At 51.1% G+C, this 13,718-nt stretch overlaps 1 protein-coding gene across 1 annotated transcript; it reads right to left on the bottom strand.

The window, feature by feature from the left end:
• Positions 1 to 2,749: 2,749 nt before the first annotated feature.
• Positions 2,750 to 3,691, bottom strand: LOC128119342 (olfactory receptor 1361-like). Its single transcript, XM_052752752.1, has one exon. The coding sequence runs from the start codon at positions 3,689 to 3,691 to the stop codon at positions 2,750 to 2,752; it is 942 nt and encodes a 313-aa protein (XP_052608712.1).
• Between the last annotated feature and the right edge of the window lie 10,027 nt (positions 3,692 to 13,718).

Raw genomic sequence — 13,718 nt, 5'->3', positions numbered from 1 at the left:
GGAAGGATCAACTTTGACTCAAGGTTGCAGAGGGCTGCATCTGTGCTCGCTCGGCCCCCACCCGTGTGGGCAGAGCATCGTAGAGCATGTCTTGTTTGGATGACGTGGTGTTGGGATTGCCGCTGCAGCTCCCTGTCTACAACTATCTTGCAGTAGTCCTTTCCGCCCCTTCCTATGATGTCCGCTGAGCTTTGGGATGTGTTTAGATGTCCCTTTTGGGACTGCATGCCCATGGCCACTTGTTCTCTGCATTTGATCAGTTGTGGGTCTCTGTAACGGCCTCCATCTGCTGCAAAAAGAAGCCTCTGTGATAACAGGCGGGAACTGTATTTATCAAGAGCTTGCAATGACCCCTTAGCCATTTCCTAATATAACCAATCTGGCAGTCACAATTAACCAGGTTAACCATGGTTAAACATCTGTGGTAAAGATTCATTAGTGGGACCGGAGAGATGGCTCAGTGGCTAAGAGTGATTGCTGTTTCACCATGGGCCAGAGTTCAGACCCCAGCACTCCTATCTGGCAGCTCAGCTCACAATTACCTATGACCCCAGCTCCAAAGGACTCAATGCCCTCCTGTGGCCTTTGTGGACATACACACACACACACACACACACACACAGAATAAACAAATATTTTTTTAAAAGATTAATCTAAGCTTGGTGGTGGTGCACGCCTTTAATCCCAGCACTTGGGAGGCAGAGGCAGGAGAATCTCTGTGAGTTCAAGGCCAGCCTGGCCTACAGAGCAAGTTCCAGGACAGCCAGGGACTACACTCCAGATGGTTCAGTGGGTAGAGGTGCTTGCAGCCAAGCCTGATGACCTGACTTGGAAGGAGAGAATCAACACCCACAAGCTGTCCTCTGACCTTCACACAGATGTCATGACAAAGGTGCACTTCCACACATACCCACATGTAAGAAATGTTATAGATGAATTTATAAGTTAGGCACAACAGTACCCTAACAATAAACAACTAGTAACAAAATAAGCGGCGATAAAGTTATGTGAACAGGGTCTCCTCTCTCTCTTCCCCGCTCGTCATTTCTCTCCTTCTCTCTCGCTCCCTTCCTTTCCCCCTCTCTCCCTACCTCTCTTCTGCTCCCCTGTCTCTCCGAGGTCTCAGTCTGTATCCCAGGCTGACCTTAAACTCCATATTCTCCCACCCCAGCCCCCTAGGTGCACTACCATGCTTAGCTTCCGACTGTGTTACTGTATCATTCTTGTGCATCTTGGGATATCAGGAGACGATAGGATGCTTGTGTGGCCATAGGAGCTAATGACGCGGGCACTGAGACAGGGTGTGGGGATGCCATTTGAAAATGAGCACACAGTGCTGAGATGTTTAGCTTGAGTCACGGGCAGGTAGGTACAGCATGGACATGCTGAAGAGAGGGGTACTCCCATTCTGGGAGGGATGGTGTGGAACAGCATAAGATATCATCATGTGGGAAGAATGCCAAATGATTGGGAATTTGGGTGTTAGAGAGATGATTCCATGGTTAAGAGCCCTGGCTGCTCTAGCAGAGGACCCAGGTTCAGTTCCCAGCACCCACATGGAGGTTCACGACCATCTGTAACTCCAGCTCCAGGGGATCCAACCCCCTCTTCTGGCTCCCATGGGCACTGTACACACATGGTGTACACTCATACACATAAAAAATAAGATAAAACAAAAATTTAAAACTTTGGATTTCTTGTTTTTTGAGCTTTTTTCCCTTTACATTTTAATGAATTTATTTGGAGCACATATGTGGGCGTGCTCGTGGTGACAGGCTTGTGGGCTCAGAGCACAATACGTGAGAGTCCGTTTGCTCCTTCCACCTTGTGAGTCCCGGGGATCAAAGTCAGGTGACCAAGCTTGGTGGACACCCTGGAGTCTGGAATGTTCCACTTGACACTGTTTTGGGCCATGGTTGCTTGTGACTGACTGAAGCTGCAGGGTGCAGGGTTGCGATGGTGGACCAGAGGGTGGCACCTGCCCAGTGTACAGGATACACAGAGCCAGGGCCCTGGGCACAGACAGGGCAGGACTTAGGACTGGTAGAGAAACAAGAAGGAAGAAACCCCCAGTACGTCAGCACCGGAGCTGTGGCCAACGAGAGGTGACCAGGTCACAGGACTGGGCTCCAAGACTGGACAAGATCTGGTGTGTCCAGGATAGCACAGCCAAGGAGAAACAATTAATTCTAGAATTAGAATTATAGGAGTGATTCAATCTCTGTGAAAGTGTGGTTGTTGTAATGGGGGAAGTTGGGCTGTAAAGCTGTCTGTCCCTCTCTCCTTCCTTCCTCCGTCTCCCTCTGCTCTTTCCTGTCTGCCGTAGGATGCGGGCCATTCTGGAAGGATGGCTCAGTAGTTAAGGGCGCTTACTGCTCTTCCAGAGGATTCAAATTTGGGTTCCAGCACCATTTCAGGTGGCTCACAGTTGCCTGTAACTCCAGCTATAAGGGCCCAATGCCTAGTTCTGGCCTCCATGGGCACTGCGCACACACACACACACACACACACACACACACACACACACACACACGCACGCACGCACACACGCACACACACACAGAGAAGGAAAGAGAGAGAGAGAGAGAGAGAGAGAGAGAGAGAGAGAGAGTAAAGCAAATGACTGTTTTGTGGACAACTTTGAGAGAATAAAATAATTGGTGAATTAAAGCCGTGTGATGAATGTCTGGGCAATTCAGGCCAAAGAGGCTTTAACTTCTGCCCTTCTGAAGAACTCCCAACCCTGTGGTTACCCAACACAGACTGTCTTCCTTCCGACAAGGCTCCCCAGGGCACCTTTCATGTCCCTGTTCCTCAGGGTATAGATGAAGGGGTTCAGCATGGGGGTGACCACAGTGTACATCACCGCAGCTGCCGTATCCTTCTGGGCTGTGTGGGAGGATGTGGGGTTGAAGTACACCCCGATGAGTGTCCCGTAGAACAGTGACACCACAGACAGGTGGGAGCCACAGGTGGAGAATGCCTTCCGCTTCCCTCCTGCAGATGGGATCTTCAGCACTGCTGCGAAGATGCGCATGTAGGAGATCAGGATGCCCATGAAGGTGGGGATGATGGGCAGTGCGCCCACAGTGTACACCATGGTGTCATTGAGAGATGTGTCTGAACAGGCCAGCTTCAGCAGTGAGCTGAGGTCACAGAAGAAGTGGGGGATCTGGTTCCGGGCGCAGAACGAGAGGCGAGGCAGCAAGACTGTGTGGGTCAGGGCATTTGCAAAGGCCGAGGTCCAGGAGGCAGTGACCAGGAGGCCACAGAGGCAGGGTGTGATGGATGTAGTGTAATGTAGAGGGTGACAGATGGCCACGTATCGGTCATAGGCCATGGCGGTCAGCAGGAAGCTGTCGATGCCGGCGAACCAGATGAAGAAGAACATCTGTGTGAGACAACCAGAGTAAGAGATGCTTTTGTGTCCTGACACGTGGTTGGCTAGCATCTTGGGGATGGTGGTGGAGGTGAAGCAGATGTCTACAAAGGCCAGGTTGGCCAGGAAGAAGTACATGGCCATGTGGAGCCTGGGATCAGTGGCAATAGCCAGGATGATGAGCAGGTTCCCCAGGCCTGTGAGCAGGTACATGCTTAGGAAGACAGAAAAGAGAAGCTCCTGCTGCCTGGAGTCCTGTGACAGGCCCAGCAGCAGGAACTCAGAGACTCCGCTGAGGTTGGCACCTTCCATGGCAGACCTAGAATAACAGGAAGAAACTGGGTCTGTCCACAGTGCTGACTGAGGTCCGTCCGTCTGGACATCAGTGCCCCTCCCAACCCCTCAGCCCTGAATCTGGATTGTATCCCATTTCCTTGCTCAGACACCCCCTGAGGCTCTCACTGGGAGATCATAGGCCGTGGCTCCACCCCTGAGCCATGCTCCTAGCCCCCTCACTGGGAGACTCTAGGCAGGGGCTCCACCTCTGCAGTAGAGCCTCTGCCTAGAATCCCACAGTGATAGGGTGGGGGCGACTCAGTCTCAGAGTGCTCCCCTAGCATGCACAAGGCTCCTGAAAGGGGAAAAGGTAAAAACAATGCTGTGTGGGAGTGGGCATATCTGTCTGAGATAGTACGTTTATCAGATTTCCAACACTGTCACAAAATGCTTGAGACAGTCAGTGCACAGCAGGACAGGCTTATCTTGGCTCACAGCTTCAGAGGCTTCAGTCCCTGCCTTGAGCCTGGGTCAGTGTGAGACAGTACGCTGCGGTGGGTGTAGCAGAAGAGAGAGAATGAGGGGGATGGTACCCCAATGCCAATGGTTCTGGTTCCTAAATGTGTCACTATTTCCCAATAGTGACACAAGCTGATGGACCCAATCTTTTTTTTTTATTATTATTATTATTATTATTATTATTATTATTATCATAACCACCATCATCATTATTATTATTTTGGTTTCTCTGTGTAGCCCTGGCTGTACTGGAACTCACTCTATAGACCAGGCTGGCATCGAACTTGGAGATCCACTTGCCTCTGCCTCCTGAGTGCTGGGATTAAAGTTGCATGCCACCACCGCCTGACATTTTTATTTTTTTGAGAAATGATCTCACTATGTAGTCCAGGATGGCCTTGAGCTCACAGTGTTGGGATTATAGGCCATTGACCACCGTGCGTGGCTCCAGTGTTTTTATAACTATGTGTGTGTGCATGTGTGCAGAGCCTGGGGAGGCCAGAAGAGGCCATCGGTTCCCCTGCAGCTGGAGTTACAGGTGGTTTTGAGTCGCCCAACATGGGCACTGGGAACTGAAGGGCTTTCTGTAAGAGCAGCACAAATTCTTATCCACTGAGCCTCTCATCTAGCCTCTAACACATGGCCTGTGCAGGGAGTTCCAGACCCAAGGTTTCATGGACAACGATTTCATTTCCTTTTTTTTTTTTTTTTTTTTTTTTTGGTTTTTCGAGACAGGGTTTCTCTGTGTAGCTTTGCGCCTTTCCTGGAACTCACTTGGTAGCCCAGGCTGGCCTCGAACTCACAGAGATTCGCCTGGCTCTGCCTCCCGAGTGCTGGGATTAAAGGCATGCGCCACCACTGCCCGGCTCATTTCCTTTTTTGCTGCTGTTGTGTTTGTCTTTTTGAGACTCCTGTAGCCCAGGTGGGACTTGAACTTGCTATGTACCAAGGCTGACTTTGGACTCCTGATTCTCCTGCCTCCACCTCCCAGTGTGTGGATGACAGCTGTGTGCTTCTATGCCCTGCTGATCATTTCCTGGATGTGTGACCAGAAGTAGGTCTGCTTAAAAAAGAAGGAAATTCAGGCTGGAAAGATGGCTCACTGGGTAAGGGAGCTTGCTGCCAGGTCTGACAACCTGAGTTCGATCCCCAGTTCTCACATGATGGAGGGAGAGAAAAGAATCTTACAAGTTTTCCTCTGACCTCCATACACACACACACACACACACACACACACACAGAGAACGACTTGCTGTAGATAGATGTGGGAGGGACCACACCACACAGCACTAGTTTTCTCTGGACTATTTTTTCCTTCTTAGTTTGGATAATGAATATAATTTGTCATGCAGCTGTTTTGTTTTTTAATTTTAAAACAAAGTCTCTATGTAGCCCCGACTGTCCTAGAACTCCACATATAGACCAGGTAGACCAGGCTGGCCTCAAACTCACGGAGATCTGCTTGTCTCTGCCTCCAGCTGGGATTAAAGGTATGCACCACTAAACCTGGCCAAAGTGGAATTCTCCATATTTTTTGGATGCCTGAAAATCAAACTCTCTCTTTCTCTCTTACACACACACACACACACACACACACACACACACACACACACACACACACACAAAACACACATATTCCCACTTTTCAGCCCTGCCTGAGTTGGTTAGTTAATTTCAGACCCCAACACTGTTCTGTGCTCAAGGCCACCGCTCCTGTGAGCTGTCACCCAAGGACCCTTAACTCCTCTCAGGCGTCCTCATCCTTGCTGGGCTTGCTCAGATCCCCAGAGGCTGGGTCCACCCTCTCTCAGTGTCTGGCCTGATTCTGGCTTAGCTTCACCTCCGCTAAAGTCAGAGCTGCCCAGGCAGGGCTCGGGGTGGACAGTGGTGGCCGTTGGCTGTCCAAGGGTGCTGATCATCTTATATACCACTTATCCTCTTCACCCTCTACCTCCTCTCCCTTCTCATCCTTTTTCCCTCCTCTTCCTCCTCCTCCCTCTCCTCTTTCTTCCCTTCTGCCCTCTTTTTCAATTTTCATTATTATTTGTGGTGCTGGAGATGGATCCGGGGACTCTGCTTGCTGACACTCTTCCACTCTGCCACATCCTCCACCTTTGGTCTGTTGAGACAGGGTCTGACTCTAGCCCAATCTGGTCTGGAATTCATCCTCCTCCTGCCTCAGCCTCCTGCATGCTGGGATGACTGGTGTGGGTCACCACACCCAGCCTCCCTCCCCCTGCTGATTCTCAGCTTGTCCTGTTGACTCTCAACCTTACCCCTTCGCTGTTTCTTTGGCACCAGGCTTGATCTGGACCACTCTCTACAATGGCACCTGATCAGGGTGAGGGGACCTGCCTCTCCTCTGTAAAATCTTGCACTGGCTTCCTGCTGACCTGCTGCTGGTAGCTGGCAGCTTCCACTCATGAGACACTTGCTGTATACAGAAGACCATGACAAGGAATGGATGGAGCCCCCCTCATCACACTTAGCACTCCAGCTAAGGTCTCTTATCGCCATTCAGGCACTGAGGTGAGTCAGGAAATTACCAATTGCCCCTCATGTCACAGTCTGTCTTTCTCCAAAGCTCTTAATACTATACTATACAGCCTGAGTGTGGTAGGCTCATCTGTCACCCCAACACTCAGGAGGTTGAAGAAGGATTACAAGCTCCAGGTAGCCTGGGCCACATAAGATCTTGTCTCAAAACATTGTCATGCAGGACCCAGGCACTTCGACCACTCAGCAAAACTGCCATTTTGTTGTATCTTTTTTATAGCCATGACTTAATGAGGTCTAGAAAGGCTCCTCTGAACCCTTCACAGCTCACTGCCTGGTGTGGCCTCTTTCTCCTTCTGCCCAGCTCATCTGTCTCCACTCACCTATGGGAAGTGTCCCTCCGACTCTGGGATTCCTGGTGGGAGGTGAGCCAGCTTTTCTTGGGAAAGGGTCTTGGATGGTGTGTGACCCGTGCTCTTTGTCCCTACCAAGGACAAAGCAAGGCCTTGGTAGAGCACTATTTACCCTCCATCCTCATATCCTGGGCTTAGTCCCGAGGGCCTTGTTAGGACACTGGCTAATTGTCTGTTCTGTGTTCGGTTCCTATCGGGCCAGCTTCTCAGGGGCCGAGGGCACAGGAGCTCCTTCCCAAGTTTTCCCTCCACACCTGTGGTGCCCATGTCTCTAGGATTCTTTGGGGGACTCCCTGGAGAGCATGGTTCAGTAGAATTCCCTTGACGCTGTTAGTCCTGCCCAAACCCTGGGGTAGGTTTGTGGCTTCCAACTGCCGGGAGCAGTAGCCGCATTCATACTTATTATTTTGTTATCTTTTCGGGGGGCGAGGGACACAATGTCTATAGCAGGCGCAATTCCTGTTTTGTCCATATGTGTTCAGGCATGTAACATTCTCATATCCTCCAGTGGGAATGGAGTCCCTTGAATTAATGCCCTACCATTCCTCTCAGCCTGGTCCTGTTCTTCCTGGAATGGCTTCCCTGACTCACTTTGACAGCAGCAGCTGTTCCCTTGCTGAGGGGTGCTCCCCAACCTCACGTGGGGTCAGGTTCCTACTGACCTCACTAGTTTTTTTATGTAATCACTACCCATCTCCCATTCTCTTCTAAACTATGCTTTCTGGGGCCCCAAATTGCATATTTGGGTCCTCTGACAGGAATTTCCCCACATCTCCTGCGGGTTTGTTCCTCAAGCTGAACTCTGTCTGTTTATCCCAAGCCCATCCTGCAGGACACACTTCCCTGCACCGCTTCCCACCCTGGCTCTGGGCTCTCCTTACCCTTGACCTGCGGTTTTTGTTGTTGCTGCTTGCTCTCACACTCTGGAGTTTCTCAAGCACAGGGCTTGAGGCTGAGCTTTCTCTGCTGCCCACGCGCTGCTCAGCAGGGACTAGGTGTCAAGGGCTGGCAGGAGAGAAGCCATTGCTGGGGTGAACAAGCTAGTCTTGGGAGAGGTGCTGTGAGGATGCACTCACGACTTCCCAGGGGACCACAGGAGCTCCGGCTGGATGTGCTGCGGCTTGAACACCATACGTCCTGATCATGGGAGGGGGAGAGACTGGAGAGACAGTTCAGTAGGTGGGAGAATTTTCTGCTCTTGCAGAGGACCCTCGTTCAGTTCCCAGTTCACAGCTGCCTGTAATCCTAGCTCCTGCTCTGGTTCTGAGGGCACTGCACACACATGTACAAACTCCATCCCCCCTCCCCAGACAAACACACAGACACATACGTAAAAAATAAAACAACTCTTTTTATTTGTTTGTTTGCTTTTCTGAAGCAGGGTTTCTCTGTGTAGCCCTGGACCAGGCTGGCCTTGAATCAGAGATCTGCCTGCCTCCCAAGTGCTGAGATTAAAGGTGTGCACACCACCACTGCCCGACAAAACAACTCTTTCTAAAAGACAAAGCAAAGAAAAGGATTGGAGCAGTCAGGATGATGATGCACACCAGTCCCCAGCGCTGGGATCTGGAAGCCCGCTCCCATCGCATGGAGACCGGACCTGGCCTTCTAGCATCTTCATGACTTTTTATTTTGCTGCATGCTTTGATGTTGTGAAACACTGGATTGCGTGACTTTAAACTTTTTCCTCTGGGTCTCCTGCATTTTGGGGGACTCTGCATCACCTTCAGGCATCACCCTAACTCTGGGAGTGAGCTTCAGCATGGCTGTGAGGATTGGAGGAGGCACCTCGTCCCCTAGTGGCCACAGTGAGAATCACAGCACAGAGCATAGCAGCTTTAACCCCAGAGGTGCCTCTTCCTGGGTCCCTCTTCCTCCTCCCTTCACTTCCTCCCTCCGTCTTTCCTTCTTCCCTTCTCAGTCTTCTCCTTATTTCTCCATCCTCCATCTTCCCTCCTCTCTCTCTCCTCTCCCATCCCGTCCCCTTTTCCTGTGTAGCAGGTGAACCCAGGACCCATCACATGCCAGGCAAGCACTCTTCCACTGAACCACACACAGAGCTATGGTGTTTCCAAATTAGTTGAGATTTTTATGGAGTCGTGGTTCAAGGCAGATGTTTAGTGTGTACATGTCACATAGTAGACTACCCCATACCCCCACCACAGGATCTCACCATGTAGCCCTGGCTGGCCTGGCCTAACTATTCTCCTGCCTCAGCCTCCTTTATTGTGGGATGACAGGTGTGCCATCATGACAAGAATTGCTTGATTATACCTTTGGGTTTTATCTTGTTGTAGATAGAGTCTAGCTATGTAGATCAGGCTGGCTTAGAACTCTCCATATCCCTGCCTCCTGCCTCTTCAGTGCTTGGATGGCTGGTGTGGACCATCACTTCTGGCTTCAGTGTCCATAGTTAGTGTTTTCTTTTTCTGTCTGGTTGGGTCCATCCAGTTGCTGTGTGTCTTAGTTTGCTTTCTACAGCTGTGATTAGAACACCATGACCAAAAGGAACTTGAGGAGGAAAGAGTTCATTTGATTTACATGTCCTGAATCACAGTCATTGAGGGAAACCAAGGCAGGAACTCAAACTGGGCAAGAGGAACCTGGAGGCAGGAGCTGATGCCGAGGCCATGTGGGGGAGCTGCTTACTGGCTTGCTTCCCCTGGCTTGCTCAGCCTGCTTTCTTATAGAACCCAGGACCATCAGCCCAAGATTGTCATGGTCCTTCCACATCAATCATTAATCAAGGAAATGCCTCACAGGCTTGCCCATAGGCTCATCTTATGGAGGAGTTTTCTCAACTGTGGTTCCCTCTTCTCAGATGACTGACACTCGGGTCAAGTTGACAAAACTAACCAGGACACTGTGTGTCTTGTGTACGCTCACCTGAGGAGCTCCTCAGCTCTAACCAGGACGCCGTGTGTCTGTGTACGCTCACCTGAGGAACTCCTCAGCTCTAACCAGGACACCGTGTGTCTGTGTATGCTCACCTGAGGAACTCCTCAGCTCTAACCAGGACTCCGTGTGTCTGTGTATGCTCACCTGAGGAACTCCTCAGCTCTAACCAGGACGCCGTGTGTCTGTGTACGCTCATCTGAGGAACTCCTCAGCTCTAACCAGGACGCCGTGTGTCTGTGTACGCTCATCTGAGGAGCTCCTCAGCTCTAACCAGGACGCCGTGTGTCTGTGTATGCTCACCTGAGGAACTCCTCAGCTCTAACCAGGACTCCGTGTGTCTGTGTACGCTCATCTGAGGAACTCCTCAGCTCTAACCAGGACACTGTGTGTCTGTGTATGCTCACCTGAGGAACTCCTCAGCTCTAACCAGGACTCCGTGTGTCTGTGTATGCTCACCTGAGGAACTCCTCAGCTCTAACCAGGACTCCGTGTGTCTGTGTACGCTCACCTGAGGAACTCCTCAGCTCTAACCAGGACACCGTGTGTCTGTGTATGCTCACCTGAGGAACTCCTCAGCTCTAACCAGGACTCCGTGTGTCTGTGTATGCTCACCTGAGGAACTCCTCAGCTCTAACCAGGACTCCGTGTGTCTGTGTACGCTCACCTGAGGAACTCCTCAGCTCTAACCAGGACGCCGTGTGTCTGTGTACGCTCACCTGAGGAGCTCCTCAGCTCTAACCAGGACTCCGTGTGTCTGTGTACGCTCACCTGAGGAACTCCTCAGCTCTAACCAGGACTCCGTGTGTCTGTGTACGCTCACCTGAGGAACTCCTCAGCTCTAACCAGGACGCCGTGTGTCTGTGTACGCTCACCTGAGGAGCTCCTCAGCTCTAACCAGGACACCGTGTGTCTTGTGTACGTTCATCTGAGGAAGTCCTCACCTTTCTTTGATCTTTCATGACACTGACTATTTAAGAACATACTTAGGGCTGGCTTGAGGGCTCACTGGGCAAAGGCGTTGCCATCAAGGCTGGCTTGAGGGCTCACTGGGCAAAGGTGCTTGCCATCAAGGCTGGCTTGAGGGCTCACTGGGCAAAGGCGTTGCCATCAAGGCTGGCTTGAGGGCTCACTGGGCAAAGGCGCTTGCCATCAAGGCTGGCTTGAGGGCTCACTGGGCAAAGGCGTTGCCATCAAGGCTGGCTTGAGGGCTCACTGGGCAAAGGCGTTGCCATCAAGGCTGGCTTGAGGGCTCACTGGGCAAAGGCGCTTGCCATCAAGGCTGGCTTGAGGGCTCACTGGGCAAAGGCGTTGCCATCAAGGCTGGCTTGAGGGCTCACTGGGCAAAGGCATTGCCATCAAGGCTGGCTTGAGGGCTCACTGGGCAAAGGCGTTGCCATCAAGGCTGGCTTGAGGGCTCACTGGGCAAGGGCGCTTGCCATCAAGGCTGGCTTGAGGGCTCACTGGGCAAAGGCGTTGCCATCAAGGCTGGCTTGATTTTGATCCCTGGGTTCAGTATGGTGGAACAACTGGCTGCCTCAAGTTGTTCTCCGCCCACACACACCAGATAAATAAATAGCAAGTAATAAATACGTCGTTTAAAAACAAACCTATTTAGATTTTGATTGTTAAAGATTTGCTAATGGATACAAACACTCCATCACTGAAGATCAAAACACTTTGACATTTTCTTCTTCTTCTTCTTCTTCTTCTTCTTCTTCTTCTTCTTCTTCTTCTTCTTCTTCTTCTTCTTCTTCTTCTTCTTCTTCTTCTTCTTCTTTTCCGAGACAGGGTCTCTCTGTGTAGCTTTGGCACCTTTCCTGGAACTCACTCTGTAGCCCAGGCTGGCCTGGAACTCACAGAGATCCTCCTGCCTCTGCCTCCCAAGTGCTGAGATTAAAGGCACGCACCACCACCGCCAAGCTCACTTTGACATTTTCTAGGCATGGTGACGCAGACTTTACTATTCCAGTTACTTTGGGAGGCTGAGGCAGAAGAATTACAAAACATAGTGAATTCAAGGATAGGCTCTGCCCCACAATAAAAAGAAAAAGAACTGGGGGGATGTAGCTCAGGGATGGAGGCCTGTCTAAAATCCCCCAGTGAGAGGCTGAGGACATAGCTCAGGGGTGGAGCTCTTGCCTAGAATCCCCCAGTGAGGGGCTGGGGCGTGGCTCAGGGGTGGAGCCCCTGCCTAGAATCCCCCAGTGAGGGGCTGGGGGCGTGGCTCAGGGGTGGAGCCCCTGCCTAGAATCCCCCAGTGAGGGGCTAGGGGCGTGGCTCAGGGGTGGAGCCCCTGCCTAGAATCCTCCAGGGAGGGACTGGGGGCTTGGCTCAGGGGTGGAACCCTGCCTAGAATCCCCCAGTGAGGGGCTAGGGGCGTGGATCACAAATCAAGCCCCTGTCTAAGTCACTAATGGCAGTACAGACACTGTCCACTTAAAACTCTGAGTTGAGCAATCTTAATTAAGCCTTGGGCCCACTGTCAGTGACAACAGAGGCTTAAAAATGGCAGTATCACCAGGTAGTGGTGGCACACACTTTTAATCCCAGCACTCAGGAGGCAGAGGCAGGCAGTTCAAGGCCAGCCTGGTCTACAGAGTGTGTTCCAGGACACCTAGGGCTACACAGAATCCCTGTCTTGAAAAACCAAAAAAACAAACAAACAAAAAAAAGCAGCATCAACCAGTGACAGAGTTGGTAGTCACTGGTGGGTTCCCATTCCACCACGCAGCTCTGTAACTATCACAACAGCACAATAACTCGTGTGTTGACTGGCCAGAGAGGGTCACCCTGAGTGGCTGTTCTTTTACTTAGGTAAAATTTGCAGATGTGACCCAAGCAAAGTCGCTGCCAAGGTCAGCAGGAGCTGGAAGTTTCAGAGCCTTGGTGGTGGTTCTTTCTCTGTGGATTTCAGAGGTTGGATCCTAGAGTCCTGGCCTATGATTCTCCTCCTCCTCCTCCTCCTCCTCCTCCTCCTCCTCCTCCTCCTCCTCCTCCTCCTCCTTTTCCTCTTCCTCCTCCTCTTCTTCTTGTGAGACAGGGTCTCACTGTGTAGCCCTGGCTGCCCTGGAACTCACAGAGACACACTTGCCTCGATCTCTAGATGGCTGGATCAAAGGCATGTGCCACCATGCCCTTCATGTCCTGTAACTATTCCTAGAGAGAAGTGAATAAATGTTTGTTCACTCTGGAGAGGCACTGACCACAGACCAAAGTAATTACTCTACCCACTCTAGCTCAGGGAACCAGGGCATTCACTGGGGTCACTTAGAGAGTATGGGTGACTCAAAGGCAGCTCCCAAAGCCCCCCACAGCGTGGTGGTCGACTCACAGAAGCTGTACAACTTGCAGACAGCTCCACCTTCGAGTCTCCACCCCAGCAGTTCTTACCTCTCTGTAACCTTGGGGAGGGGCCTTGCAAATCCTGTAAATTTGAGGAGTTTCCTGAGATGTGTAAGTTTTGTTTACTTCCTTCGTCTATGATATGAGCCTTTATCCCTTCTCCGGGAGTTTGGAGGAAATCACTAGACAACAAACGCTCTCAGACTGCAGAAATGTTAATCATGGCATGAGGCAGGCTGGCTTTAGTGCCTCTGTTCACTTTCTGTTGCTATAACACAATGACTGATAAGTTATAAGGGAAAGAAGTTTATTTTGGTCTGTGGTTCTGTGAATACAAGGTTGAAGGGCCATATCTATCAGTGCTTCTTTTTTTTGAAACAGTCTCACGTAGTCCA

Source organism: Peromyscus californicus, unplaced genomic scaffold (assembly GCF_007827085.1).
Source record: "Peromyscus californicus insignis strain IS unplaced genomic scaffold, ASM782708v3 Scaffold_23__1_contigs__length_62951481, whole genome shotgun sequence".
NCBI lineage: Eukaryota > Metazoa > Chordata > Mammalia > Rodentia > Cricetidae > Peromyscus > Peromyscus californicus.
This window is presented reverse-complemented; position numbering and strand designations above follow the sequence as displayed.

Bases quoted from the DNA above. Each gene is read 5' to 3' on its own strand.
- LOC128119342 (XM_052752752.1), bottom strand. From the start codon at position 3,691: ATGGAAGGTGCCAACCTCAGCGGAGTCTCTGAGTTCCTGCTGCTGGGC.